This window comes from Lontra canadensis, unplaced genomic scaffold (assembly GCF_010015895.1).
Source record: "Lontra canadensis isolate GAN:19392208 unplaced genomic scaffold, GSC_riverotter_1.0 scaffold6, whole genome shotgun sequence".
NCBI lineage: Eukaryota > Metazoa > Chordata > Mammalia > Carnivora > Mustelidae > Lontra > Lontra canadensis.
This window is the reverse complement of record NW_022631000.1, coordinates 18,899,591-18,913,734: the sequence shown is the minus strand read 5'-3', so window position 1 is coordinate 18,913,734 and position 14,144 is coordinate 18,899,591. Positions and strand designations below refer to the sequence as shown.

At 47.3% G+C, this 14,144-nt stretch overlaps 1 protein-coding gene across 1 annotated transcript in view; it reads right to left on the bottom strand.

The window, feature by feature from the left end:
- Positions 1-8,913, bottom strand: part of ARHGAP31 (Rho GTPase activating protein 31) — a 112,601-nt gene extending 103,688 nt beyond the window's left edge. The window contains exon 1 of the mRNA XM_032852288.1: positions 8,791-8,913. Within this exon, the coding sequence (XP_032708179.1) occupies positions 8,791-8,890 (100 nt within the window). The 5' untranslated portion in view covers positions 8,891-8,913. The remainder of the gene's footprint in view (positions 1-8,790) is intronic.
- Positions 8,914-14,144: the final 5,231 nt, after the last annotated feature.

The following is a 14,144-nucleotide window of genomic DNA, read 5'->3' as shown; positions in this document are numbered from 1 at the left end:
TCCTCTACCTCCTGATTGGGTGATGTTAGGCAAGTTACTTAACCTGAGTTGGTCTTCATATAAAAAATGGGGTTTCCCACCAATGCCATACTGGTAGATTGAATCAAGACACATAATTAGGAGGGTCACTTAACATCATTAAAAAATTTTTTCTCTTTACCAGACTCCCTTGTTGTCCTGCCCTTAGGCAGGGCACCGACAACAGCTAAACCAGTCACCACTCTTGGTACCATCAGCTACTCAGTCTTCTCCTGAGGGTAGTTTCACTCTCCTGCCACTGAAGACAGCCCCCAGCCTCAAGCCGGGTCACAAGAAGTCCCTCTCAACTTCTTTTCCCAGAATTTCAGCGTCTCTCCCTCAGGGTGCAAGAAGGCATGACCAATTACAAGTATCAGGCAAGACCATGTTGTTTCCTGTCTGTAGACACCAAGCATCCCATCTCCCCCCATCTCTGCCATTCCTCATGGTCAGACGATATTTATCATGGAGTCCTTGGTACTCCATGATAAATTTCATTCTTGGTACTTCTCTTCGCTATCCTCCCCTCCCATGACCTCACCAGGCTGAGAGCAACTTGAGAGCATCTTTGTAAATCCGAGAGTGTCTTGCACATTAGTTAAATACTTGTTGTGTTGAAATGAAAAAAAAAAAAAAAAAACAAACCCACACAAGATGGTTTCTGAATAAAAACATGAAGAGATCCAGGGAAAGAAATATGCATAATTGCACAAATTAGCTCAATTGCCTGTCACGAAAGCTATACATTTATTTATAGTTTGCCAGAATCCTATTTTATATGTCAAATTGTTTTCTGGTGTCTTTAACAGTAAGAGCTGGGATATGTTGCTTTGGGAGAGGGGGTGACATTCATCCCTCTCTCTCTGGGGGAGATGGGGACGGGGTCCCCAAAGGCATTCTGGGGCAGCATCAGGCTATGGGCGTGGTACTAGGGCCTGGTATGCATCAGCCAAGCTTGAACTAGAACAAAGAGTGCCTGAGACTCCATCCCAGAAACTCAGTTGGTTCTGGGGCCTCGCCAAGAATGTGGTTCATACCAAGGAGTGACTGGTGAGGCACTAGGAAAAGGCAGTGTTTCTGGGGCGTCCTGTGCAAAGTCTGGGTCAGTTTCTATCTTGGAGTAGCTAGGAGCCCCCAAGGGGAACCTTAAACAATCTTGGATTCCTGACACTGCAGCAGCCCATCAGCAGTGTCTCTGGTCCTGAGCTTCCTAGAAGGGCTCGAACACTGACTTCCTTAGGAGGAAATAGGGTCAATCAACCAAGTGCTGTGTGCTGGCCATGGGGCTCACCCCGAGAGGCACTTTGCACAACCAAATGTGCCTGAGCTGCTGACTGCCAGCCTCCTTCAGCAGAGCTCACCGCCGACATGCCAGTTAGAAAATAGGATAGTAAGGGAAATGAAGATCAAATTGGGTGTCTGGGACTCTAATGCAATGGGCATTCCGAGAAGAAAGAGGATTGTGGCTGCCGTGGGCAGGAAGGGGCTTGGGAGGAAAAGGTGGGGTCTGGTTGGTCTTGAAAGCTGGCAGGTTTAGAATAGACTTGTGTGAAAAGTGCCTTGCACAGGGGAAAGTGCCATGCAAATGTCCTTTGTTATTATTATTAATGATCTAAAGGCTGGGGGAAGAACAAAGCAAAGAGAGAAAAGGCTATTTTTTTTTTTTGCAGGGTTATGGGTTTGTGTTTTGTTTTGTTTTATTTTGTTTTGTTTTTACAAAACTAATGTAAATGCCAAATTGTAAACTGTGCTACTCTGGGAGATTGTGTTTGTGCTTAGGACTGTGGCCTTGGGAGTCAGGTAGATCTGGATTTAAATCCTGCCGTTCCCATCTCTAAAATCTTTGTAACGTATTTAACCTCTTTCATCAAGTTTCCTCCTCTATAAAGTGGGGATAAAAAATGCTTGATTCTTACAGATGTCAAAAATATTACTTTGTATGGATAAAGGGACTGGCACATAGTAAGCAATCAAAGCAGACATTAACTCTACCTACTAATAAAAATAACAAGCAAGTCTGACCTGGGGCTCAGCCTTCATTTCTGGGTCCCTTCTCTCTCTCCAAGACACCTACTTTTCCTCCTTCTTCCTTTAGCGGCCAGCAGCATCATGCTCTCATCTTTCTCCATTAGAAGTTGCTCTTAGAAAAAAATCGAATACCAGTATCTGCTCCTCTCTGAATCGCAGTCAGCCTGTTTCCTCTGCATGCTCTTTATTCTAAACCTTACCTAAAACTGCATCCTGGAGGGGAGGGTTAGAGGGACAGGCTCCAGACTCCTGAAGCTTTAGCAGGATGCGGCCCCACGGCAATAAGGACTTGAGGCCAGCCCTGCCAGGGAGGAGCATTAAGACCACTTAAACTCAAGTGTTGCATTTGTACCGGGGCATAGAGATAGCTCAGAAAATTGGGTGGGACACACACACATAAGCAAAAAAAAAAAAAAAAAAAAGTCATCTGAAGGGTGGGAGTAAGTGGGAAACATCTACATTGGCTTAAATTCAAGACAACTTATGAGTGAAAAACAAAACAAAAAGAAAACAAGTAGCTCCACGTTCCTGGGCCTCTAGACCTGTGTGAAGGCACCACAGAGGGGACAGTGGAATTCTGAAACCCAGAGGCCAGTGGGGGTGGATAGCTCACCCTGATCAGTCTATTCTGGAGGAAATGAGTACCAGGTCACCCCAATTAGAAGGGTCTGTCACTACTTTGTTCCAAAAATATTTAGCTACAATATCTAATGGAAAAAGGGGGGGCACATTTCTTATCCTGAGACTAAGTCCTGGGTCTTTCAGCCCACCTGCTTCTCCCACCCACAGCCAGCCACGCTGCCACAAAATCCCAGGAAACTCTCCAGTGAGGTGATACCCAGGAACAAACAGTCCCCAGCAAGGGTTTCAGGACGGCCTAGGTCAATCAGCTTCTGGAATTCAGAATGCGTTCTCCCCTCCTCCCCACTCCCACAGAAAAGTTTTCCAGTTTGCCTACAGATGCCTGAGGGAGTGGGGGTGGGGTTGGGTAAAAAGGATGCAGCCAAATCTACAGCTCCAAAGGCACAGGGAGCTTATTCCCCACTTACAGCATTGGCTATGGAAAAGGGTGTTCCCGCTTTCATCACGTTTCCCTCGTTTCCCTCTGCCCCAGCACAAGGCCAGGCCTCCAGCTCCCTCCTACCTCACAGCAGATGGTTCACTTGGCTCCAGGGAATGGCGGGTGACAGAGAGTGGGCTTCCTCAGCAGGGCCAACGCCCCGAGCCTCCTGAGGCTGGAAGGCATCTGAGTGGCCCCCTGTGGGGGTGGGTTAGGGAAGTGGAAGGGTGAGGCCGTGCAATAGTCAAGGGGCTATTGGCATAGGCCTGGAGAGTGGCAGGAGGGAGGGCTGTGGGTAAATGGAAGTAGCTATTTCTATTCTCTATGAGGGTTGTTTGCCATGTCCAAACGATGCAGAGTAAGTGACCGTCAGACTTTGTGCTTTCAGTTTGCTTCCGGCTTAAGGCCTTAATTCTCCTGCTTGGGTTCTTCCTGTTCAATTCTGGGACCCAGATATGGGGATGTCCCTCAAAACTCAAGCCTGTGAGGTTGTTGTTCTGTCCCCACAAGCTCAACCTCCAGGACCTGATTTCTCTTTCAGTTCCCTTTGGTTACAGGAGCGGCTGGGCACCTTTCTCAGAGCTTTCTGAGGGCCCTTTCGACTCAGGTTGACATTTTGCTCTTCCACACTATACCCCGAGGGTCTACTCTCCCATGGCTCTGGGAAATCCCTGCAGGAAATGGCCTCTTCATTCAGTAGGGCAATCAGTCTGCCTCCAGTCTCCCTTTGTGACTGACAACCCAACTGACCCATCATTTACATCTCACTGGAGCCCTTGCTCATTCAGTCACGGAAGGTAGGTGATTACACTAGGGCAAGTCCAGGATTTTATGATAATAATAGCTACATTCATAGCTTTCCATATGCATGTCCTTTGCCAAGTGCTTTGCCTGTATGAACTCGTTTATCCTCGTATCAGTCCTCTTATCACCATTTCACAAATGAGGAAACTGAGGCCCAGGGGGGTAAGTAACTTATACCAGGCAAAGTTGGAATTCAATGCCAGACAGTAAGCTTCCAGAACTCCTAATGCGAGTACCCAGCAGGGGCACCTGACTTGGGAGGTCAGGGAAGGTTTCCAGAAGGAGCTGAGACCTAAAGAATGAAGAATGAGGTAGGAAGGGTGTGACAAGGATGTACCCGGTGAGATGCTGGGGAGCAAAAGCCTAAGCCAAAGAGCGTACCTTTTGTGGTTCTCCAGGCAGTATTAAATCCTGCCTTGAACAGAAAGACTTTGTTCCCATTTATGTTTGGGTATCTTATCTATTTGATTGTAGATAGTAGCTTTTACAGTTCCTCCCTCAGTTATGACAGGTAATCTCAGAGCTTCATTGAGTTACTGGTTTCTGAAAGTTTGTTCACATCCTCTAGACTGTAAATTTCTCGAGTCTGGGGTACCTGTTTCTCTCCCATGGTACCTCCCCCCATGCCTCAGTCCCTATTTGTTAAATATACCAATAAACAGAGAGAATTATTTAGCCTCAGAAATTATATATATACATTTTTCTTCCTTTTCAATCTGATAAAAACTAGAAAAAAAAAAGCCTCAGTCATAAAAAGGCTCACAATTCTTATCAAACATTCAGAGGATACATTCTGAATAGTCAAGATTCCTTATCCAGGAAGAAAATGGCCCATAAAACCCTACACTGCCAGCAGTGGTTCCTAACTCTGCCTGCGCAATGGAATCATCTAGGAAGCTTTTAAAACATACTCATGCCTGCCTGGGCAACAAGACATTCTGATTTAATTCTTCGGAGATGGGACCTGGGCAAACCCTCACATTGCCTTTTTTTTTTTTTTTTTTTTTTTAAAGTTCCTCAGGTGCTTCTAATGTGCCACCATCATGGCAAACCGCTGGGCCAGACAATATCATCTTTTCCCAGAGATCAAATAAAATGACAGAGTTGCTCAGAAGAGTGAGCATGTCCTCAGCCATGGGGCTCCTGGGTGGCTCAGTGGGTTAAGCCTCTGCCTTCGGCTCAGGTCATGATCCCAGGGTCCTGGGATCGAGCCCCACATTGGGCTCTCTGCTCAGTGGGGAGCCTGCTTTTCCCCCTTTCTCTCTGCCTCCCTCTCTGTCTACTTGTGAGCTCTCTCTGTCAAATAAATAAATAAAATCTTAAAAAAAAAAAAAAGAATGTCCTCTGCCTTCAGCCTTCACAGTGGAGACAGCTGACGCAAATGGAGGCAGAAGAGAGCTTTTCCGGTAACATGCTCTTACTGGTCCCTGGTCTCCCGGCCTCAGAATTTCCAAGCCATGTGGGAAGAGCCCGGGTGCTGGGCTGAGGATGGAGAAGGTAAGGAATGCTGGTGGATGCACTCCGGCCTCACGGGGCCTCACCAGCAGCCTTCTAACTGCAGGTGACAAAATGATGGGGTTTTCATTACATTGCTGCAAGCAACGGCCTTCACGTTCACTGGTCAAAAAAGAAGATCCCCCCAAACTGTACTATTTTCAGCACACCAGTGAGGGAGGGATGCTCTTCTGCCTCTAATCCGGCCAGGAAGATAATGCTATCTGGTTCCCAGGGGAGAGCTGAGGGTTGGCGTGGCAGTCATCGTGCGGGCCAAGTTGGCCACCAGCAACTTTGTGCCATGCTTGAGTGTTCTCACCAGGCAGCGGGAAAGTGGTCAAAGAAGCAGAGGGAAACTGACCCTTCACATCAGGCCTGTGTGCAGCTGGCATGATCAACAGCAGGGTCTGAACTTGGCATCTATGTGAATGCCCAGAGAAAACGTATACACGATTTGTGTGTTTGTGTGCGCGTGCGCGCGTGTGTGTGTTTCTATAAGGAAGGGTTTCTGGTTTTCATCAGTTTCCTAAAGATTAAGACTGAAGCTTGGCCTGGGCAGCTTCTGCTCTGAGCTGGACACCTATTGGTCACCCACACACCCTCCGCTAGCTAGCAGATTTATCCGGCTGAAAGTAGCAGGGCTGGCCAGAGCAAATGACTGAAGTGGATGGCATTCATCTTTTATGCTCGGCCTCAGGGTGTAGCTTCCCCATTTGCAGATGGCCTGAGTATAGCAAATTGTCACCAGCTTTGTCTTCTACCCCATCTTCCCTCCCTGGCCCAGCATAAGTACTCTCCTGGCTTCCCTACATCTCTGTCCTTCCCTTCTGCCCTTGTGCTTCCAAACCTGGATCCATTTCTCTCTGTCTCTATGCAGGATCATTCCATTACCCTTGACTCCACACTTCAATACTCATGTCTGTCTTGTAAGGTCCTCCCCAGCCTTCTGGTTTCTTTACCACGCTGACTTGTCACCCTCAGGATTCTGGGTTGAACTTCCAGGGTGGTGGGCAGAGGGGCAGTGCCCAGGTCAGCTTTTCCTCCCTGGAAGCAGAGTCCAGGCCTTGTCTACTAACCAATACATGCTTCAGAAAGTCCGTGAGGAAAAAACACTGTCTAAGAAAAAACCATTACCATTTTGCCTACTGATGCTATACTGCAAGAAAAATAAGAGGTAACCACATAATGAGTTTTAAATGTGGCAAAAAAAAATCCTAATCACTCTCATTTATATAAGCTGTTTATTATGCACACCTAATTCTCGTGTGGCACAAGAATGGTGTCTAGATCATTAAGTGGGTCAGTTTCCTTTTGTTTCAAAGCTAAACTGTATTCAGGTACGTCAGACTTGAAAGTTTGCTGATCCTGTGACAGGGCTGTCTGTTTTCAATTTAGGGGGAAAAAAAATCATTAGAGGAGAACGTTGGCCTAGATGAGAAAGCTAGGGAAGAAAGAGGAGCCTGGTAGGTCAGGTCCCTCGGCAACCTCCGTGATTTACTGTATGACCTTAGGCAGGTCAATTTACCTGTCTGGGCTTCCTTGCCTCCCCCGCCCCCCACTTCACCAAGGCTGGGAACACTGGGTACTGGTTTTCAATTATTTTTCTTTAAGCAGTCGCCCCCTTCCTTTTTTTTCCCCTTCCCCAAATGAAACCTGTATGGAAGCCCAAAATATAAAGCAGGTGAAACAAGAGATGGCAAAGTCTGCCTTTGAGGTGTCTTCACAGAATGCTGGGATTCCTGGCTCATCTTATGATTTATGACATTGTAAGAATGGGGCAGGACCAGCAAGCACCCCCATGCAACTCTCATGCTTGAAGGGGGGCCCAAAATAACACCCACATGGTGGGCAGGGGCATCACAGGAGCATTTGTAGTGAATCTGGACTTAAACTTGAAGTTCCTCAAGAAAACAGGTGGAGAGAAACATTTCCTTCTGAACTTCTGAGAGTAGTGGTTAAGATGCACCTTTGGAGTTCTATCACATTCAAAAAAGTTTAGTCCAATTTTATTTCAAATTGCCCTCTCCCGGATTATTGGAGAGGATGAAATGAGTTGACTTATTCTTGGTTTCAAAAGAGGCAGTTCTGAAACCTGTGGTCCCCCAAGCTCTGAGATACTAAGCCATTTGTCCTAATGGAACAGCACACACTGGAGTCTAGAATACCACAGGAATATCACACCACTGCAAATTACTAGGTGGTACTGAATCTTTAAAAAACAAAAAACAAAAAACGGAACTGAAACAAAATCATTGCCCTGTTTTTGAGATGCACACTTGATACGAGCTAATCAAATCGCTTTTGAGATGATTTTCCTGGAGGCAGAATTATTCTGCACAGTTAAACAGCCCTCCAGTTTCCTCCTTTGTTATAGCTCTCTATGTGTAAATACAAGGCCTATATGGTGAACTGTTTTCTCTCTCACTTAAGTTTCTGAAGACAAGGCCTTTTTGTCACGGTATGCACAAGACCAGTCAACCTTACAAAAGGAGTCATTTTCTGCTCAATTTCCCCAACTTTCCTATGATTAAAAACTTCTAACTCCAAATTCTGTTATTGTACCCTAGATTGTTTTCTTTCCCTCTGCCCCAACAAATGTTTAAATTGTCTCTACTCTGCAGGATTCCCCCCACCTTTTTTTTTTTTTTTTAAATGCAGTCTGACCTTGAAAACGGAGAAGCTGGCTCTCCTTTTCTTTTATATGTCCTAAACTATTTTAAAATCCGGGCCCTCTGACCTTTTTACAACACTCTTCTGGTCTGACACACCAAATGCTAATCTGAAAGCCAAGAGGAGGTAAAGGGTCTGGGGGGTTGGGAAGGGGATGGAGGGAGGTACTATATATCTGGCATCCGTTCAGAAATTCAGAAAATGTTTGTGCAACCACTCCCCCAGCCAGGATCCACCGCACCCCCTGCCTTCCAGCACATTAATAAAAAAAGATGCGAGCAGATGAAATTGGAGAGCCCGGAAAGGATACCCAAGGCGGTCGTAATTATGTATCCGGAGAAGCCCAGTGATCACCATCCCAGAAGTCCAGACCGCATCCCTCCCCTCCGACATCCACACTTCTCGATCAGGACCCCTGGAGCTCCCACCCCCCAGCCCGCAGAGATAGCGGGTTAAACTTGAAGCAGCACCGCCCATTAACGGCTGATGTGCGACCAGCGGAAGGACCGCCACAACTTCTGCACGTCGGGGCGGCAGCGCCGTGCACCTTAGGAATCGTACGTGTTCTTTCAAAAGAAAAAAAAAAAAAAAAAGTACACTGCGCCCACAGGCCTGGACTACATTAACTTGTAAACCGAATCTAACACACCCCAGCAGAGTCCATCTCGCCCTCAAACAAAAAGAAAAGGTGGGGGTGGGGGGCGAAGGCACTTTACCATCCTGTCCGGAGCTTTCCAGATACTCGGTCAGGTCACAGCCGAAGGCACTGGCGGCTCCCTTTCGTTTCAGCTTCTGCTTGGCACCCTTGTTCTTCATGAGTTAGTCCCAAAGAGGTTGCCCCTCCGTCTCCCCCTCCCCTGTGCGTGGCACCGCGCCTAGGCCGGTCTCCGGGGTCAGATCACGGGCTGCGGCGCGGCACTGAGGGGCCGCATGGGCGCGCGGACGAAGAGCGGCCCGGGGCAGCGCGCATGGAGCCCGCGGGGCGCTGAGCCCGCTGCGGCCGCGGAGCCTTGAGTCCACGGCGCGCTCCTCCAGGGCCGCGGGGCGGGAGGCCGGGCGGAGCTGGCGGCCGCGGGCCGGCCGGCCGGAGTGTCACTTCCTCACTCGGAGTCCCGGGGACTTTCACGGGCTCCTGCGGTGTCTTCGGGTGTTTTCCTCCGCCTCGGAGGGAGGGCGAGCTCTCCTCTCCGCCTCTGCAGACGCCCAGGAGAGGACGAGCGCGCGGCGAGCGGGCAGCAGCCGGAGGGCGAGCAGACAGCCCGGGGGCTGCGTGGCTCCTCTGCCCTGCGCCCGCTGTCTTGCCTTCAGACGGCTTCGGGAACGCGAAAAACAAGCATCCTGTCTCTCTCGCCCGCCCTCACGCCTTCCTTTTTTTCCTGTCTTACAAATCCTAGGATCATCCAGCTCAGGAAATGCTGGAAGGAAGTTAGCTAGGGAGGGGGGCGGAGGGTGGAAATTTTTGGCAGCTCCGCGCTGCGTGTGTATGGGGCCGGAGGAAGTAGGTGGGTGGGTTGAGGAGTGCGGGGTGGGCGGGGGGGGGGGGGGGGGGACGCGCCCCGCCGAGAGCCGGTCGGCGGCTCTGGAGATAACTGGGCAGCTCGGGAGGAAACCGCCGCGGTCCCAGGAGGACCCGCAGCCCTAGCCGCCCGCTTCCTGCCCCACCGCGGCTCTTGGAGGAGGGCGGGAGGAGGCGCGCTGGCCTTCGGGACGCAGGGTGCTAGGTGGAACTGTAAAAAAAGTCCTGCCTTGTTTTGATCCTCGTTGTCACCATCTCTTTGACACTTTCTATTTTGGTGCCTGCGTTCTCCTACACAAACACTCGAAGTAGTGACAGAGACAAAGACAGGGAGTCCAGCGGAGAAACCCGATGGCGAGCGGTCTTCCGCCAGCCACTCCCATCCTCCTCTCCAGCGCCCAGGTACCCCAACCCCTCCGCTCCTACGCTGAGGGAAGACTGGAGGCTGCCGCCTTGTAACGGCTGCCCAAGAAATCAGATCTCTGGTTACAGATTTACACACACACACACACACACACACCACCGCACACACGCATTATTGCAAGTTTGCCAAGTGGAAATGATGTGCGGGGTATCCAGGATTTAAGGTGACTGATATTCGAGCATAACGGGGAGAAAGGAGTCTCCCAGGCCATTTGATAATTTGTCTCGAGTTTTCAGGAGGACGTGATTTTTTTCTTCTCCAGTTAGATCTGAAATTCCTTGACTTCTGTGTACTCAGTACACAGTAAGCACTCAAATTCTTATGATTTAACCATTTGAAGATTAAACTTCCTGTATAAAGTCAAATCCATATATAGACATTCATACAGTTTAGATTGCTGACGGAAACTTTATAGTAGTTACTGAATCCCTTTACAGTCCCTTAATTCCTTATGTATCACATTGACAGTGAACTTTGACCCTTAACCTTTTGTCTTTGCCAGAGGTCACAAGTGACAGCCTGCCTTCTGAACCTGGCTCACAGATGTGTTTGGTCTGGCATACACAACGCTTTAAATTTTTTTTAAAATTGCGTGCCAACTTTAAAGGGTTAAGAGATTTCACTTAAGAGATCTGAGTTTCTAGCTCCTCTTGCAAAAATGGGAGATACGGTAACAGGGAAAGTGCAATCCCACATGGCAAGGATTGCTGATGCCCCGCTGTGACAGCTCCCTTTCAGGTTTGCAGCTCCCCCCACCTGTCTTCCCCCCCTTTGCACCTGCCTGACTTCTGGAGCCACTGGAGTTCCAAACCCAAGCTCTGTGTATGGGGTCTCCTTCCTTGCATTTTCCATCCGTCTCTCAGTGACACTAGCATAGCCACCGTCATCGTGGCTAGACATCTTCAAGTAATCACTGACTCATTTCTTTCCTCCCAACCCCACCTCCAGGCTAGTCCTGCCTGGACTGATGAGTCCTTCAAAATGCCTCCCCTCTGGGTTTCTTTTTTTCCACGCCCCTACAGTAAGGATTGTTCACTCCTCAGTTATTAGAAAAACTCATAGTGGGATTTGCTGAGTCCAGGCTCTGCCCACTTCTTCCATCGTATGTGCTAAAGGCTTGACAAACCTTCCTGAAGTATTGTCGTCATATGCCTGCTTTGTTCAAAACCAGTCAATGACTCCCTGCTTTCTAGTGCCAGGACAGCAATTTCTAAGCATTAGAGAATCTCTGGTAGGGTATTCAGTGTGATGGCTTGTTCCTCCCTTTATAAGAAGCATTTCCATATGAGACAATAATTATTACTATTAACATTTGTTTAGGAGTTTACTTTAGTGAGCACTTTCATAATCATTCATTTCATCTACCCTACAGTGGACTTCATCATTTTGACAGCAAAGGAGAGAGGCTGAAGGGGGTGCTTTTTTCCTGGGTCCAGGCTCCCAGAAGACAAAATATAGATAAATTGTCAGGTTTAAATTACCTTTTTCAATCCTTGAAAACAGTCCTTTAACTTTTCACTTTGAAGTAATTTCAGCTTATAAAAAATCTGCAAATAATAGTCAAAGAACTCCCATTTACCCTTCACTCCACTTTCCCAAATATTAATATCTGCTATAATCAGAGCATAATTATCAAAATTAGGAAATTTATATTGATACCATAATATTAACTAACCAACAGGCTTTATTCAATTATCATTGAATTTTTAATTACTTGTAATTTTTGTTAAATGTCATCTTTCTAACGATAAAGTCCACTGGTAGTTTACAAATAATTCTCATACACTTCGTAGTGTAACGTTAGCTATGTATCAGATCCCCTTAATCACCAACAAACACAGAAGTGTAAGTTGTCGCAAAACAGAGTTGCCTAGGTGAACCAGGAAAGCTGGTGACCTTGACACAGTCCTAAAATTCTTCTGTGTTTTCCTGAGGATTCCCCAGGGGGACACCACAATCCTAGATGTTTCATCCTGTAGTGCCTGAGACCTTTTTGTCCCTGATTCGTGACAAGTCATGCTAAGTTGGGTTCAAGTTGTTTAGTGTTGAGGGTTGAGGTAGTACTGAGCACTGGGCAAGGCGTCCATTATGCCTGGGCTGATTAAACAAACATTTGATATACGTTCATGGGGGTTCGTTGTCTTTATTTGATAATTCCCAATAATCTACGCTTATGGTCAAAAGAACTCACAATTTAGCAAGCCAGATAATGAAGCCACATGGTAACAGCAAGACTCAGGAAGCTAGAAAACTGTCCCCCTCCCCATTTGTCCCTGTCCCCTTTCATTGCTGAGTATGCGTTATGATAAATGCAAACTTGAAGCTAGCCCTTATTCTGGACACTCTATTTTTCTTTCTCTTTCCTTCCTCTGCTTATCTCTTCCTCTTCTCATTTTTCTTTCTCCTTGCTTACCCGAAGATGTGTAGCTTTTTCTGGGTCTGCTGAAGAAAATCAGATTTGGGTTTCAAAGGGCTTATCTGTTGGGCTGGGGATTTCCTAGAAAGTAGGATTATATGGAGATTGTGTAGGAATGTTAATAGGAGAACGACTTAAGCTGTTTGGTGGTAATATAAATGATCCCTTCAGTAGATTATCCTGAGACAAAAAGCCCTTTACTCACATGGAGTTCCCACCATAGAGTTTTGTTGTTACCCATGATTTATCTTATTTGCAACTAAGACTGGTGCCTTAGTTCAAAGTGTGCCATCTGCATCCTTCACTCACCAATGTTGGTAGTAATTTTCTCTGCTGTAAATAAATTAGATACAGAAGACAGAGAGTGGGTATTGGGAGATTTTAGTGTCACGTGTGAGGTAGCCTTTTGTTTTACTTGGCCATAAACTAGAATCAGCAATCAGCAATTTTATTTATTTTTTTCATGATTTATTTATTTCAGAGAGAGAGAGAACAGGCGTGCAGAAGTTGGGGGAAAGGGCACAGGGAGAAGGAGAGAAATCCTCAAGCAGACTTCCTGCTGAGCCCGATGAAGACTGGGGCTCAATCCCAGGACCCTGAGATGAAGACCTGAGCCGACAACAAGAGTTAATATTATGGTATCAATATAAATTTCCTAATTTTCTCTTCTCCTTTTTTATTCCCTGTTCTCAGCTTAAAAATGCTGGTCTCTTCTCTGGTGGCTGGGTGTTAGGAGCTGAATTGGGCATCCCCTGCCAGATTCATATATTAAAGCCCTAACCTCCAGTGCTTCAGAATCTGACTTTTATTTGGAGATACTGCCTTTAAAAAGATGATTAAGTTAAAACGAGGCTTTTAGAGTAGGTTCTAATCCACTCTGACCAGTGTCCTTGGGAGACGGGGAGATGAAGTTGCAGAGAGACATCGGGGACGTGAAACTCAGAGAAAAGACCATGTAAGGACATCATGAGAGGGTGGCCATCTATAAGGCAAGGAGAGAAGCCTCAGGAGAAACCAAACCTGTGGCAATTCCATCCTGGACTTCTAGCCCCCAAAACTGTGAGAAAATAAACGTCTGTTGTTTCAGCCTCCAGGGCTGTGGTAGTCAGTTATGGCAGCCCTAGCAGACTAATAGATGGAGTGAGGCTCTTCTATGAGACAGGCCTTGTGCTCACCCTGGGCCTGGATGCCAGTGCCCTGAGGGTCTCAAGCTAATAGAGGATGAGGATGGACAGAGCAAAAGGACTTCTAGAAAGTTATATATCCCAAGTTCTATTACTGCATTTCTCTGTGCCATGAGTTCCCAGATCTAGGTTATGCTGCCAATTGTGGCCTGTAAGTGGTCAAATGAGGAAGAATAAGCACCCCTAGTAGGGTTGGAGGAGGTCCACAATACCAGTCTCAAATCAGACAGAGCAGAGTGGAAGAGAGGCCCACACGATGGCAGGGAAGGAACAGGAGCCGGAATCAGTCTCTCAGTCCTAGAAGCAGGGGCAGCCGGCTAGCGGTACGTCCTGAATCATGCCAGCTGAGCTCCCATTGCTCCACCACCTCTCTGCTTCTAAGTGGACTCCCAAGAGCAAGCCATTGCGGTGAGAAGAGCAGAGGAGGGGGTCCTTAGATGGTCCTACTCCTAGCTCAAAAGTTGAAGAGCAGACTTAGTTATGACTTATGATATTCTCTCTCTCTCTGAAGCATTGTCTATATTTTAGTT